Genomic DNA, 16119 nt, shown 5'->3' on the forward strand with positions numbered 1-16119 from the left:
GGAGATTTTATGTCTTATTTCTTTTTGAGTTTATGTATCAGGTTAGAAGGAATAGGTTCACCAAAGAATGTAGGTGCTTTTCTATTACGCTGAGGTCTGCTCAATACTTCATTTGCGTCTGGTAGATTAGAAACATTAGGTGAAGCTGTAGTTGTAGAATTATGAGGTGATGATGTGGAGCTATTATGCGATGCTTGGGGTAATAATTTGCGTGTAGCTTTAAATTTTTTAGTATTATCAGATGGGGTAGAAATATATTCTTGCTGTGGGCTGTTAGTTGAATACATATTTTGCATAGAGTAGGGGGTTGAAATGCGTGGGGGTAGAAAATTAGAAAAGCCTGAATCTTTTGTTGGGGTAGCCTCAACGTTAAATGTTGGTTGTAGCGTTGTACTAGGATTAATAGTATATTGTGTTTCTACTAAAGGCCACTGCGAAATAGCAATATGTTGTGCGCCTCTATAAGCATTAGATTTGGATATATTATGCTCATTATATTGAGTATAGTAATCATCCGTGTCGTCTGGAACTACATAGTTCTCAACTAACTCTTGTATTTTTTCTTCTTTCGGGTAATAAGGTACTATATGATTTCAATGCACGGTTTTCGTCCCATTTGTTTTATCATGTTGTATTTCATATGTAGTTTTAGTTAGCATTCGTTGCACAGTGTAAGGGCCTGAGCGTAGCTCTTGTAGCTTTTTGGACTTTAGTAGTCCTTTAGAGTGATTTTATAGTAGTACTTTTCTACCTTCAGGTATAGGCTTTCCGATTTTAAATCTATTTCTATACTTGTGTGCTTTATTCGTAGTTTGTCTACATTTAGTGTAGGTATTCGATTATATAGTTTTAAATAAATTTTCTCGTTTTAACATTTCGTTAGATAATCTGTTTTGTAACAATTTCTCTATCTTTTTGTTATTACAGGTTTCTTCACTATGCGAGTGTGCTGGTAGATTACTACAATACTCTGATGTGCATTTCTTTTGATTATCTCGTTGTAGTCCTAACTTTAGTGATAAGGGTATTTGCGGTTTTGTTCTGAATAGTATTTCATAATGGGTATATCCCGTACTGTAGTTTACTGCAGTATTGTGTCAAAATGCAAATTTACAAGTGTACTCGGACCAATTAGATCCACTTTTACTAATAAAATGTCTTAGGTAATTAGTCTAATGTTTATTTTGTACTTCTACTCTGCTGTTAGTCCACTGTGAATATGCGGTTCGGGGGGAGGGCACAGTGTAATTCTCATTTCGCTTGTGTAGTGAACGAAATCATAACTAATAAAAGCATTGCCGTTATCATGTACTATTTGTTGCGGTATACCAAATGTAGTTATAAATTTCTCTAGTTGATTTACCGTTTCAAAAGCTTCGGCATTCTTGCTAGGGTATACTTGTATGAATCTAGAGAAAGCGTCGACTATTACATGACAAAATCTATTTCCTTTACTAAGTGGTCGTAGTTGACCTTTATGATCAATATGAAGTGTATGTAGGGGTATAGCTTCCAATTGTCCCCATGGTTCTAAGGGTGCTTCGTTCAAATCTTTGCGTGCTAACTTATTAGTTTGGCAACTTAAGCAATCTAACATTAACATTTCAATCCATTTAAACATACCGGGCCAATAGAAATATCGCTTAACTCTATTGTAAGTTGTGCTTTCTGCTCTATGACCACTAAGTTCATGCGTATGTGCGAATTCGAATATTTTTGTAAATAGTGAAAGTGGTGCACATATCCTAATGTCAAAAGAGCCGTCTTCACAAGGTTCGGATTAACAGAGTAAATCATATTGAATCTCTAAAAACAACAAGTTGAAATTATTTCTGTAGGTTTGTAGTGCTTTAGATTGTTTAATAATGTAGTCCTTTTTTGGAGCTTTGCCTACTTTTAACCAATCTCTAACTTTGTCTATCACGGAGTCGTTTACTTGTTCTTCAAGAATTTTATCAGTGTCAAGATTAGCGTTTTTTGCAAAATCTGTAAACTCAGCTATAAAATCTAATGTATCTGTGTGGACATCCTTTTCTGAGATGTTTTGAAAAGCTTTTGGTTCAATAAGTTTCTTAATTTTTGTCCGTCTGATGTAGTCGGCTTTAGCAGATTCTAATTGTTCAATAAGTGAATTTTCAATATTTCCTTCTACTAGATCTAACCAATCTTGGTCATCATAACCTTCTCGGTCATCACTTATTTCAGCTATTTCTTCTATCTCGGAATAGTAGTGATTATCATACTCGCTAGATAGTTCTGAAGTTAATTTCTTTATTTGATTTATTTGTGTGCCGTAGTGAAAACAATCAGAGAAACTGTGTATAGCATTACAGTGTTCATTTATGTAGTCTGGTGCATCATCTACGCTAAAGTCACCTTCATCATTTATATTAATAAGTTTCTTTCTTTCGGCTTTGACTTGAGCAATAATTGGATAACAGTCGTTAGCTGTTGCGTCCTTATCGTCTTGATGCAATACAGAATAGTTAACTTCTTTTCCGTTAATATGAAACTTTATATCCTTAGGTATTACTTTGTGTTCTAGTTGATAAAGTTTAGCATCTGCTAAAGAAACGCTTCGGCTAAGAATGTCGGGGAACGCTAAGTTTTTGCCTTCAGTGTATATAATTTGCAAGTTTTTGAACTTAAGTATTACAACTTGATACTTAATGAAACGATGTGACATTTGTCCTTGTCGTGACCAAAGAAATAGAATTGGTCTGTGATCACAATATAGGTAAATTGGAAAAGGGGATCCAATAACATAAAGTTCATATGTTTGTAATGCAGATATTATTCCGCATAGTTCTCTATGTTGAGGGGACATCTTTTGTTCAGCTTTATCAAATACTCTCAAGTTTGCTGAAATCATACGTTTTCTATCAGGAAAATCTTGTATAAGAACACAACCTGTTCTTCAATTAGATGAATCAGCATGTATATGAAAGGGATAGTCATTAGAAGGAAGTGCGTTAAAAATGTCGTGACAGAATCTTTGTTTAAGGTCTAATGAATACCTTTTCGTGTTCTGGTAACCAATTGAATAACGTTGTATCTTTAGTTAAGTCATATAGAGGTTTTGCATCTATGTGAATGTTCATCTATGCGCGAAGCAATAGGCGATAGTCCGTCTTTAGATATAACATGTCCTAGAAATCTCACTTTTCGTAAGAAAAACATTGTTTTATCGGGGGCTGCTTTAAGGTTTGCCTTTCGAAGCAAAAAGTGATACTCTTTTACTATAGTGAACATTTCTTGTTTATCTTTAGCTTGTAATAAAGTATCGTTTATATATGTTATGGCTTGTTTACGTTTTATAAGAGGTCCAAATGCATAACGCATTAGTTTGCTAAAGAAACTGGGTAATGTCTTAAGACCATAAAATCCTACTTGATAGGTGTACTGTCTGCCTCCTACAATAAAACTTGCTACATTTTGTGTATCTTCAGTTAGTGGTACTTGATTATAAGCCGATGATAAATCACTACTTCTAAATATAGTTCCGGTTATTCTTGTCATTAGAACGTTTAGTGGTTCGAGTGGCCAATTAGAATTACTTGTATCAGTAATAGATTTTAGGTATCTAGCATCAATGGCTAGTTTTACATAATCCTTCTTAGGTAATATGATAACGGGATTGACAAACCAACTATTCATATCATCGTTCTAATTGAGCTCTCTGATTATCCCTGCTTGAATTAATTCATCCATTAGTTTTTCTAATTTATCTCTGAGATGAATGGGTATTTTGCTTGGTCGTTGCTTTTAAAGGTTGCGTCTTTCTTTAGGGGTAAATGGAACTTATGCTTAGTTCTGCCAATATCATACTTATGATGTGAATAGACATCATTATCCTGAACTTGTATTTCTATCAACTCAAACAATCCATCATCAGTCAAATCACTTTGCGTGAAATCAAAATTATCTAAGAACTTTTCTAGATACTCTCTGTCTTGACCTGTATTTCTATTTTGCTTAATTACAAAATCACTAACTGCTTTATTTATGATTCGGCTGCTTTGTAGTTTATCTTTAAACTTAGGAAACTGGTCATTGACTCTAGGTCTACATAATTCTTTGGCTTCGGTAGAGAAGTCTGTAGCTAATTCTTTTTCATCTTCTTTGCATTTTTTTATTAACTCGATTTCAATAATCTCGAGCACCTCTTCCTGTTCAAGTGTATTAGTTTCTACTTTTGTAGTTTATCAATATCATCTTTGCTTGTATACACATTGATAGTTATTCCTGAATTATTAAATGTTTGTTCAATTAGAGAAGATATCTCTCTCCAACCCATTCCGTCTAAACCACAAGCTATTTTTGGCATCGATATACAGCGTAAATTTAGTCCTAGTGCATGATCTCTCATAGCAAGTAGCGTTGTTTTGATTGTATCAATTGTTGGCTTCTCATAATGATTAGCCTTAGTGATGAGATTATATACTAAGTTATGATCTGCTCTGAAAGTTATTATGTCACCTATATCACAGTTTCTACTTTTACAGTAGTCCTTTAATAGGGGTTTTCTTTTGGAGATTGTGTTAGCAAAACCTTTTCTCTTTTCTGCATCTGAGGATATCGTGTGCGCTATAGGCATATTAGAGTCAAATATAGATTGAGTACGAAAATCTACATATCTAATGCAAGAATTAGTTTGAATTTCCAGTCCTTCTTGTAAATTGTTTACTACTGTGTTCAGTATGATGCAACTGTTATAGTCCTCACTTTCGTTTAGTATTGTACTTGTAAATTCGGCACAGTTTTTGATATTGTATCTTTGTATAGGTTTGTCGGTTATATCACACATAGCATAACCTATTATTCCTCTATTTATCTGTATTGGGTGATTTTTTTGATTCTCCATGAATATGGGTAGAAATTCTTCAGGTTGTGGACAAAGTGTGTTCACAAAGACTAGGTCAGATTTTGCAACATTAATATGATAATATGAGGCATGAAATATGTTCCTGGTGGAAATAAGGCTTGACTGGGGTGCTTTTGCTTGTACAGTTGTGTACTTTTCTGTTGCAGAAAGATCGGTTGAGCTATGTTTAAAGCAGTCATTTTAGTTATGTATGGATAATCTTTCTCATTGTTGAGTGAGCCGTAGCAAATTAAATTCCTTTCAGTTTTTAATTCTACTGCGGGGATATCGAAGTGAAGTGCTTTTAAAAACAAATGACAGAAATCAATACCTATTATGTTCTGTCTCTGCTTTTTAGTAACGGACACTTTATGGGGGACTGTATATTTTCTGTCAGTTTCAAAGCTAGATTGAATAGTTGTGTAGCCAAGCATTCTGATTGATGAACCACTATATGTTTTTGAATCACAATTTGTATTTTGTAAATGCAAATTTTGTCCAAGGTTTACTAGAGCAAGGTATGTAGGATGATTGATGATAGTGCAAGTTGATCCTGGGTCAATCATGAACTCTACTTCTAAACCACTATTATTTTTAATCTCCGGTGGCAAAGTGATATAAGTTGAGACAAAATCTTGACTTAGTACTACTTTCTTTAGTAGCGTTCGGAGACTTCAAAAGTTTACAGGAAAGAAGTCTGCTATAGCATTTACGTAGTCATCGTCACCTTCAACGAAACTTATACGATTTGGTTGTTGCTGAATATTGTTAGGTCTTGATTGTCTTTGTTGTAGATTGTTATTTCTACTTGGTGTATAGAAGCTAGCAATATGTTGTGGCTGTTGCTGTTGTTGTGGTGATGGTGATTGTTGTTCAAGAGTTGGTTCATTATCTCTATATGTGTTTTGCTGAGGGAAGGTTTGTTCGTATGGTTTAGTGATTCAGCCATAACTGTTAAAAGATGTATTTTGTTGTTGATAGTTAGGCTTGTTGAACCGGATTATAGTTTGATTAGCCACCTCTTGGTTGTTAGCCTTGGTTTCTGGGACCATTGAATCTTGTATTGTCTCGGTTATTTTTTCTATAATCATTAGAGAATGTTATATTTGGCCTTCTTGGTTCAACAAGTTCTTTCTCAATTTGTTATGCTATCATCTATCTGTTTATTTGTGCATCTAGAGATGGAATGACCATTGCTTCTGCAATAATCACAGAATCTAGTACTGTTAGGTCTGCCTTTTATGTTTGGGTCTCTAGGCCTAGAAGTATCTATAGCATTCACTTCGTTGCTTTTGAAAAGACTGGTTAAATCATTAATTTTGCTCTCGAGTGTTTCAAGTTTATCTATTCCTGTAGTTCCACTAGACTCTGTTGTTACAGAAAATGTTAAGTCTTTTACGACTAAGTGATCAACAAACTGTGTCCAAGTTATTGAAGGATTCTCAATGAGTTTCTCGTGCGCTTTGCGTTTTAAACCTTGTGGTCTTAGTCCTCTTATATCAAAATCTATGTATTTCTGACTTCGTTGTCTTTGTTGGATTTCTTTCTCCCTTCTTATATTGTCATCACCTTCAATACTTGTTGGTATCTTTTCTGGCCAACCTTTATCAGCTCCACTCTTTATTCTATGTAGATAGTTTTTTATTAATTCTCCTTCCTGCCTGAATGTGTTCTCAACCTCAAGTCTAAATCTAAATTGGTCTCTACAGTCTGTGAATCTTTTTATAAGTTCATCTTTTAAAGTATTCCAATCTGTAGCATCTGTGACTTCACTTTCCAACCATTCTAGTGCTGTATCAGTTAAAAGTTAGCCGAATAAGGATTGTTGCCTTTTATCATAGCTAGTTTGTGCAGCGGGTGCTGTAGGCCTAGTTCCTAGTGAAAAGAGTATTTTGTTTTCTACAGAGTTCCAAAAAGAAGTGGCATCCTGATTAGGATCATTGCCTGAAAAAGATACAAGTGAAAAATTTGGATATGTTATGGGAGTTTCAGGTGGGGGAGTAACGGCAGGTGGAGGAGTACTACCACCAGGACTGGTCATTGTTTAAAGGACTGAAGTTATTGTATTAAAACTACTTATGACAGAGGAATAGTTTAATTCTAATCCAAATAAGAATTTAAGTTAGAAGCCCTTTGAATAGATAAATTACACAAGTTAATTTAATGGCTTCTCTATAATAAGTGAACAAGTTAAATTTCGGCAGACTTCTCTGATAGTTTAAATAAACATGTTAAATTGAAGTAGCCTCTCTGGTACCACCATTTATACTGTTGGTCCGTACATTAGATACTAAAACGACGGGGTTAATTGCGGGACCACATGTATAACTTGAGAGTTCAACCCCTAGTTCTACTCTTGGTATATAGTTAAGTACTAGAGAAAGTTAAATGCAAATATGAATTAATAAGTTATGTTAAACAGCATCAAAGATGAACCGAGCATTAAGGGACAGAATAGTTAAAGTTATTAAGGTTGAGATAGCACTAGATAGCACAGGTTGAATTATTCTAAGTTAACTTGTAAATTAGATAGAGTTTAAGAGATGTTAAATTATAACTTAGAGAAGTTAAGTTAAACTTACCTGATATCCAAAATCGTGCTAAGTTAATATTTTCTAACATAGAAAGTTCTTAGTTAAGAACAAGTCACAAATTATTCTAAGTTAGAAAAATATCTCAAGTAAGCTGAGATTTAGCAAGGGAGCAATACGGGAGTTTGGTTTAAATCAGAAGTTAACAGGGGCCAAAGAGTGTTGAAGTGAAGAGAGAGTGTGCGTAGTGGTTGAGCGTGCGAGCTTCTTTTATACTTGCGGACACGTGGTTATCTAGTATCCTATTGGATAGAGATAACAGTGTCGACAGAGCTACCAAGGTTAAGTTGGGTTTTATACGTGGCGTGACAATATCACGTCATGGTAGTTTTAGTTTGAGTTAGTGGTCTTAAAATAGTAGCTTATTCAAAACTACTTAATAATTTGTTCACACGTTAAAATGGACTTTGTCCAAATCAAGTTTGTGCTTCACGCACTATAACGTAAATTCTCAAAATAGCACTAAGATTATCAAATAGTGTTACTGAGTGTAGCACACTTCGGTACACCGCTGAGGCATGGCCATGGCCCGCGAGGCATATGGCCAGATGCGGTAAAATACGGTCCGACCACGGATAGACCTTCGTTACACTAGCTGATGAATAAACTGCGGTATATTTGTCCGCTTAGTGTTTTAAATTTGAAATATTTTTCAGGTCTTCCGATTTTATTGTCACTTTCATGTTTTTTTCAGCTCAAAATGTCATTACAACGCAGACAACACAGACAATCCAGCCAATTCATTCAACAAGTCGTTTTGTCCAGACAACCCAGACAATCTTGTCAGCTCAGTCAACAAGTTACAGTTTTTGGTGTGCTCTTCGGGAAATTGTAACCGAAAGAGCGCTTCGTAACTATTGAAAAGAGGCCATGGTGACTTAATGCTCGGTGGCCATGGTGGCTTTGATTTCCTAAGTACTTAACAAAATCAGGTCATGGTGTATACGATTTTAATGCCCGTTTTACGTTCAATCTAATGAGCTATTTTTTGTCTTAATTGGTTTAGTATTTGAGAAGTTATTAACAATTTTCAACCCCAAACCTCTGAAAATGACCACACGCTCACGCTTGATCTTTAATTTTTCTTTAATCAGAGTGTTTATGTTGATAGCGGTTAATATGATTTGCGAAATTATTACACCAAAATTTTAAGACTGTGGTGAATGCTTTTGATGCACCCTTCGGGAAACTATAACCGAACGAGCGTTTGGTACCAATTGAAAAAAGAGCATATTGGCTGAATGATCATCGGCTTTGATTTCCTAAGTACTTAAAGGAAACCAGTCATGGTTTATATAGTTTTATGCGCGTTTTATGTGCGATCTATTGAGCTATGTTTCGTTTTGATTGGTTCATTATTTTAGAAGTTATTAACGATTTTCGACCCTAAACCTCCGAAAATGACACCATGCTCACTGCTTGATCTATAAATTTTGTTTAATCAGATTGTTTGTGTTGATAACCGGTTAATATGAGTCACAATATCATCGTACCAAGACCATGATGAACGGTTGTTTTAAAACAGTGGTAAGGTATGTTTAGGCAAATTCTTCAATTATTCAAACAGGATCTGAATGTTTTGCAGTTTTTCATTTTTTTTCTTTCAATTGGGAAATAAAATTAGTGACTAATAGCGCATTCTTTCTCACGCAAGCCGGTCTTCTATGAAATTGTTAGTTTAAGTTCTGAAAATATTTGTGGGAAAGTTATTCAAGACTGAATGCTGAAAATCTTATCTTTTCTCAAATTTTAATGACTGAGTTGTGTTTTCAGCAACCAAACCGCTTTTTAGGCGCTATTTTTGTGCCTCCCAAATAGCAATCTATGAGTTTTCAAATCGATTCTGTTGTGAACAAATTGTTTTGTCTAATTTTCGTTGAGAAAATGCATTTGATAACACTTCCAAAAAGATTTTGAGCATGATTGATTTGTGATCTTCAATTGCTGTTAAAATCTAGGATTGCTCTATTTACGACTGTTTCTAAATTGCTTGGTTTAAATGCTGTTCATTTTTCGTATCTTTTAAACTAAAATTTGTGTTCCGTAAAAACTTTACTAAAGTAATAAATTTTTCCGCTTCAAAACAGTTTTTATCTAGGGCACAGATAGTCCAGACAGATTCTAGACTAATGTTCAGAACTCATGTATAAGTCTCGGGACTCATGATCAGACTTATCAGACTTATTCGCAGACAAATTGCAGAACTATGACCAGACTTTTTAGACTGATATCCAGACAGTCTCCGGACTCATGATCAGACTTATCATACTTATTCGCAGACAAGTTGATGAACTATGGCCAGATTTGCCATACTTTTGTCCAGACGAATTCCAGTCTCATGATCAGACCTAGCAGTCCTGTGACCAGAGCTGTTGTCTGGACATAATCTGAGACCTCGACTCGGGTTCAGAGGATTTTTATATCAAGAAGATTTAGCAAATACTCAGCCTTCATCTCTAATTTCTCGTGTTTCAATGTTTTTGTTGTCTTGCCCGCTTTTGCTTGGCTGCTATGTGTTAAGCAGGTTTTTTATATACCAAGTTTTTTGTTTGTGCATAATTACTTTTGGTTTAAAAAAACTTGGTAGTTAACATGCGGATGCCAGAAGTGGCATATTTAACACGCCGATCAACTTCTTTTTGTGTTTTTGCTCTTGATTTGTGAAAATATGTTTGTCTGGTTGGTTCGTAATGTTTTGTTGTTCTACATGACAGATTCAGCGTCATTTAATGTTCCATTCAATCGGTTGGTTTGTTTCAGCTAAAATCCAGCTCTGATTCTTTTTCTTTTTGAAGATTTTTGTTACAATCTTCACGCTCACTTCAAATCAACTTTGTTCTTCCATTAATTCAAATTTGTCCCTGAGTTGACTGTGTGACGTCTTTTTTTTTCTTTTCGGAGATTTTGCGTTAATAATTTTTGATCACAATTTGTTTACATCACTCTCAAAATGACCTTTCCGTTCTCTCCAACTGATTTTTACTAATTTTAAGCGGAGCAATTGAGGTCAATTGAATATATCTTAAAGTGAATTTTACTCAGGGAAATTTCAGAGTACATAGTCTATGTCATTTACAAACGTCACAACAGCTTGCATAAATGTTTTATTTTTCAAAATGGTTTTTTTGGTTTCTTCTTTTCGTTTGTATTTCGACACAGGAGGTCTGTGCAGTTATTGCAGCTCGTTCCTGGTCATATGACAGCCATGTTATATTTTTATGTAAAAGCGTCAATTTTTCTTGTTCATCAGATAGATTTAGAGAAAAAACGAAAGTGGACGCTTGATAATCTCCTGAAAAATCCGTGGTGCGGAAAGACAGTGCGCGAGCATCATTAGTTATGAGAAGTCTTTTTCTGAATTATGAAATGACTGCGTTTTGAAATTATTGGTGTTCTAGAATAAGTCATAAAGGTATGGACACTATACCCTTGCAAACAATCTCTGAAATCACCGCAAACCTTGCCAATTTTCGTTGTGCTACCCCCCCCCCCCCCCCTAGTCTATTACCGACGGCTATCTTGTTGCAAGAATCTTGCAAGAATCTTGCAAGAGTCATGTAAGATTACGCACCATCTTGCAAGATCTTGCTAGATTCTTGCAAGATCTTGCAAGATAGCCGTCGGATATGTAAGAATCTTGCAAGATAAGCGTCGAACTCTTGCAAGATTCTTGCAAGGTAAGCGTCGGAGTTCGTCTAGGGCGGTAATGTGGTAGAAAACAACAGTGATAATCAATGATAATCAACAACAATTGTTCATGCGCAACTGTTAACAATCACGTGATTTTTCGGAATCAAATAATGCGTGCAATATTTACTGCCTGAAATAGTGGGAAATATAAAAAATATAAAAATTCCATCGATATATGAAGGTAATGAAAATGTCAAACTGTTATTTGAAAGACCAGAGTTGATCAAAAACAGACAATCAAGACTTAATCGCCGCAACTGAGACCTGAAAAATAGGCCGTTCCCGGTTCCCGCGAAGGCAATTACCCGGCAGTCTAGTCAGACGCCCAAATCGAGAGGTCGAACTTAACAAAAAACTAATGGAGTACAACTGGGGCTAGTTTCCGCGCCTTAATCACATTCTCCTTAGCACAAACAACTTCCAAACTTCAACATATAGTCATCTAATATGTGATTCAAAAATTTCTCATATTCAATGCTGATCACACCATAATCTTTTAAGAAGAGTATCAAGCGTCTTTTTTTTGTTTTTCTTCCTCTATCTGATAAACAAGACGAATTGACGCCCTTTGCATATAAATTTTTGGATCTTTTCCGTTTGTGCCCCCCCCCCCCCCAGTACGTTTTACTCCCCCCATGTACAGAGCACTTGTCATTACATGGTAAATCATTATGTGAAAATATGGCACGTGCGTCGGGGGGGGGGGGGGGTTGTAAATAAAATGCACCCACTAAGCTGGGGGGGGGGGGGCACAAACGGAAAAGATCCAAATTTTTAATTTAGGTATCGCATTACCAGAAAAAAGCGGCAATAACTTCATAGATCTTTTGTGCCCTAACATAAATTTAAACAAGAAAGAAACCAAAAACAGTTTGAAAAAGAAACTTTTTTAAAAAAATGTTTTGATCTCTGTAATTAATATGTACTCTAAAACATATTGGAAATTTAGTTATTGTAAATTTGTTGTATTGATTAAGATTTATGTACTCTAAAAATACCCTCAACAAAAATTCAGTTAGGCTACAATATCTTCAGTTCGCTTCAAATTCTCAGCAAAATTGTGATCAAAATCTATGCAACTGAATTCTCCCATAAAAAAGGAAACTAACTCAGTGAAAAAATTGAATGGAAGAAAGAACAAATTTGATTTGAAGTGAGAGTGAAAACATATAAACGTAGCAAAAAATCTTGAAGAAGAGAAAAATAGAGCTAGATTTCATCAAAAAACAATCCCACAAGTTACTTTTTTAAAAAAAAAAAACGAGAAATGAAAGCTTATTCTTACTGTCAAATTCCTCCGAGTCGGAACATTTATATGTTAAAACTAACACATAAACAGAGCACTAAAATCAAATGTTTATTGGCACTATGAACTCAAACGCTTTAAAATGACAATTACATTCGGAAGAACTGAAAAAAATTGAAAACCCAGTTCAAATTCTTCTACTAGCTTTCTTACTTGTGTTTTCAGAACCAAATGCGTCAATCAAATATTTGCAGCATACTTAACTTACAGGACTTCAGATAGCTGGTAAGACATATAAAAAACAAGCAGAAGTAGAAACATGATCAATTTTTTTTTAAATTCGAAAAATACTCTTTCCTTCAACATCAGATGACTAAAGTTCTGGGATAGAGCTTAGTGAATGCCAGCTGATTATTTTATGTTATTTAAATCGTTTGAACTGCTGAGATATCACCATAAAATATTCAAAGTTTTTTTTTCACACATTATTGAAAAACATCTTTATTTTCACGATAGGATGTTTGGTGAGTTATGTTTTCTGACATTGGTTGTAATTTCTTGTAAAATTCTAATCCATGTATTTTTTGGGTTTTCGAATTTATATTATACCCTTTAAAGTTGCGCGGAATTGTTTTCTTATTATTGTGCTGGAACAATTCTTATTCTTTACATGGATCCATAAATGGTTCATGGATTTGTGGGTCGCGATTTCAAGCATAATTTTTTCAAGCACAATTTTTTGAAGTTTTTCAAGCATAATTTTTGAGGTGATCAAGTCATGACTAATTAAAGAACAAAATATCGTCACAATGCAGCATTCTTAAAGCTTGTAATCAAAATTAATTAGTACTGTTAATTATACTGAGACTAATAAAAACTGTATAGAAAAAAGCCAGGCGCCGTTCCAGTCCGTTGTAATTACAGAACAGAAAACTATCGCTTTAATCAAAGTTGAAACCGCGTAGTTAAATTTTCGTCAATAAAAATAGCGTTTTGTCGATAGTAGTTATTTGCATATACAGCTTCAAATTGATAAATATGATATTTAACTACTTTAGAAACTTCTTTTTTGTTTGAAAAATGTATTTATATACAGACTGTGATGCTTTTTATCTCACATTATGCTACAGTAATTTTTCTCTCGACCGCTATTTTTCACTCAATATTGTAAAACGAACTGTAAGACCAACCCGCTTTCGAATTGGTTCAGTATTTTTTTGTTCTTCAGCAATTTTACATCACAAAAGTTTTGATTAATTTGGTCATTTAACCACCAAACCGCAGAAATTGTTGTATATCATACAAAAATTTGTCTCAAACTTTAGCTTCGCTTACGTCAAGAAAAATAAAGAAGTTTTAAAACTTTTAAAATAATGGCTGGTGTTAAAAACTTGTTGGTCAAAAAATATAGCCCATTTAGAACATGCACCTGGATGTTTTCGAACAGAGGAAATTGGGTTCCCAGACGTTTTTCCTATTATGGGCTATTTTGGGCTCTTTCCATTTTTTCCCTCTTTGTCACAGTCGGGGACAGACTGTGGACTACAGAAACGGACGGTGACCTGTTGCTAAAACGGGGGTCCAGAAATTACATTCCCGATCTAGACGATAAATGGGGGGACTGGCTAACAAACTGGTTCTGGATTTTGACGGCTCGGACTTTGATTGTCTCCTTGAATATGAGTTTCGTGACCGTAATGTGGATGATTCCCAACTTTATCGAGGAAGCGCTGCCCCGATTTGTAAGCGGCGATGTTCGCCATGCAAACTTACAAATCCACAAATTTTCGGGAATTTGGTTGAACGGTTTTGTTGTTGTTGTTCACTGCGCCCTGATATTTTTGCCCAGTTTAGTCGACGGGACCCCTTTGAAGCTTATGACAGACGGGTTCGATTTCAACGAATTTTGGGATCCGTGCGTTCGGACTTTTAAATCTTACATAAACGAAACAGTTGTTTATTTCACATATGACGAAATATTTCGTTTGTGTTTATCAGTTTTGTGTTTTTGTATATTAATGCCGCTAAGCCGGGCTGATTGGATGTTGTACAAAAGCTATTCGGTTGCCATGGCAATACACTCTTTTGCGGGTTTTGCTTTTATGTACGATATGGTCCGAAAAAATTCACATCCCTTATGTTACAGATTCAACCTGCCTTTTATTTTCCTTTATTGCATCGACCGGTTATTTTCCATGTTCTTATACCGCGTGAACAGATTCAAAGTTCACAAAATTGAGCAAATTTCCGAGTCTTGCTTCGTGTTGTATGGACGGGTTCCCAGCATTCCATATCGAGGCCAGGGTTGCGGGGATAACTACTGGCTGCTGCATCGGTTCCAGTCTCAGCACCCTTGTCAGCCCATGTTCCAGAGGGCCCACCCCTACACTTCCTTCCAAAACTGGGATGAAAGCACGAGGGGTCTGTGGAATATTGGATTTGTGATCAAAACAAACAACAAAAACAAGCAATCGTGGTCGCTCTGGCTAATGGAAAGGTTTGCTTTTTTACATCTTTTACTAAATTATCATTTTAAAAAATAATTTTGTTAATTCGCTTCTGCTCTGAGCATATACGTTAGAGAACTGATAAATAGCCGTTTATATAACTAAATTTGGTCCAGCCAAAAATACTTCTTATTCGATATATTTTAAAACGATAATCTCAAGTTATTTTTTTCTTACTCCATCTTTATTCCGTATCTGACCTAATACGTAAATGACAGGTTTGATTGTTGGACTTCAGTTCATTGTATTCTTATGTTATTTGGTTTGGCTTGAACCAAAAAATGAAACAGTTAAAACAGCAAAGATGATCAGACAAATCCACTGACAATCCTGACCAAGAAAAAATAAAGACAATTTCTTCACACTCAAGGAAAAAAATTTTTTCATCACAAATAGTGCAGTATTATACAAATAAATGATCCAATAGAGCCACTTATTACCCGGGATGAATGTCCTTCCTAAATTACTTTCATTTTTTTTACTAATGGTGCTGGTTAATTTGTAGAAGGGGGTAAATTGATGTAAGCATGAGGGTGGTAATTTTGTCTGGGCGAGGGGGGATGATGTAAGGTTGGGGCTGCAATGAGAGTACCTTTGAGGAACTACCGCCCCCCCCCCGGTCCAAAGTTGCGATGCAAGTTTGGGCTGGAATGGGTTGCAATGGAATGACTTTTGAGGATTTAACCCCCCCCCCCAACCCTAATAAATTTGCGATGCAAGAGAGGGCTAAAATGGGAGGAAATTTGTGAATTTAACCCCCCCCCCCCACACCCCAATAGGAATACTGTTGACGAATTGACCCCACCAAAGTTGCGATGTAAGAGTAAGCTGCAATGGGTTGCAATGGGGAGGCCTTTTGAGAAATTACCACCAGACCAAAATTGAGATGCAACATTGGGCTGCAATAGGAAGACCTTTGAGAAATTCCCCCCGGCCAAAATTTCGATGTAAATGCGGGGGCAATGGCGTGTTGAATCTTGATTCATAGCCAAATGGTTTCTTGAAGAAAAATGGTTTCAAAAAATAGCTTCATATCAGATTATCTAGAATCCATCATACAAAATATTGGTAAACAAGATTGCAAAGCAGCCACTAGTTGGGACCCCATAGTTCACATACAAAAATTTTTTGCAGATTTTGAAGACCCCAAAAAATAACAAAGAAAGTAGAAAATTGCCTAAAATGCTAACAACAAAAACAATAGAATAAAGGTTGAAATGA

General features: G+C 35.4%; 1 protein-coding gene across 1 annotated transcript in view; it reads left to right on the forward strand.

Annotated features, from left to right (window-relative positions):
- Window positions 1–15413, forward strand: part of LOC142350538 (uncharacterized) — a 32074-nt gene extending 16661 nt beyond the window's left edge. Inside the window, exons 3-4 of the mRNA XM_075402387.1 lie at window positions 13916–14888; window positions 15404–15413. Coding sequence (XP_075258502.1) covers window positions 13916–14888; window positions 15404–15413 — 983 coding nt within the window. The remainder of the gene's footprint in view (window positions 1–13915; window positions 14889–15403) is intronic.
- Window positions 15414–16119: the final 706 nt, after the last annotated feature.

Source organism: Convolutriloba macropyga, chromosome 12 (genome assembly GCF_964194025.1).
Source record: "Convolutriloba macropyga chromosome 12, txConMacr16.3, whole genome shotgun sequence".
NCBI classification, from domain to species: domain Eukaryota; kingdom Metazoa; phylum Xenacoelomorpha; order Acoela; family Convolutidae; genus Convolutriloba; species Convolutriloba macropyga.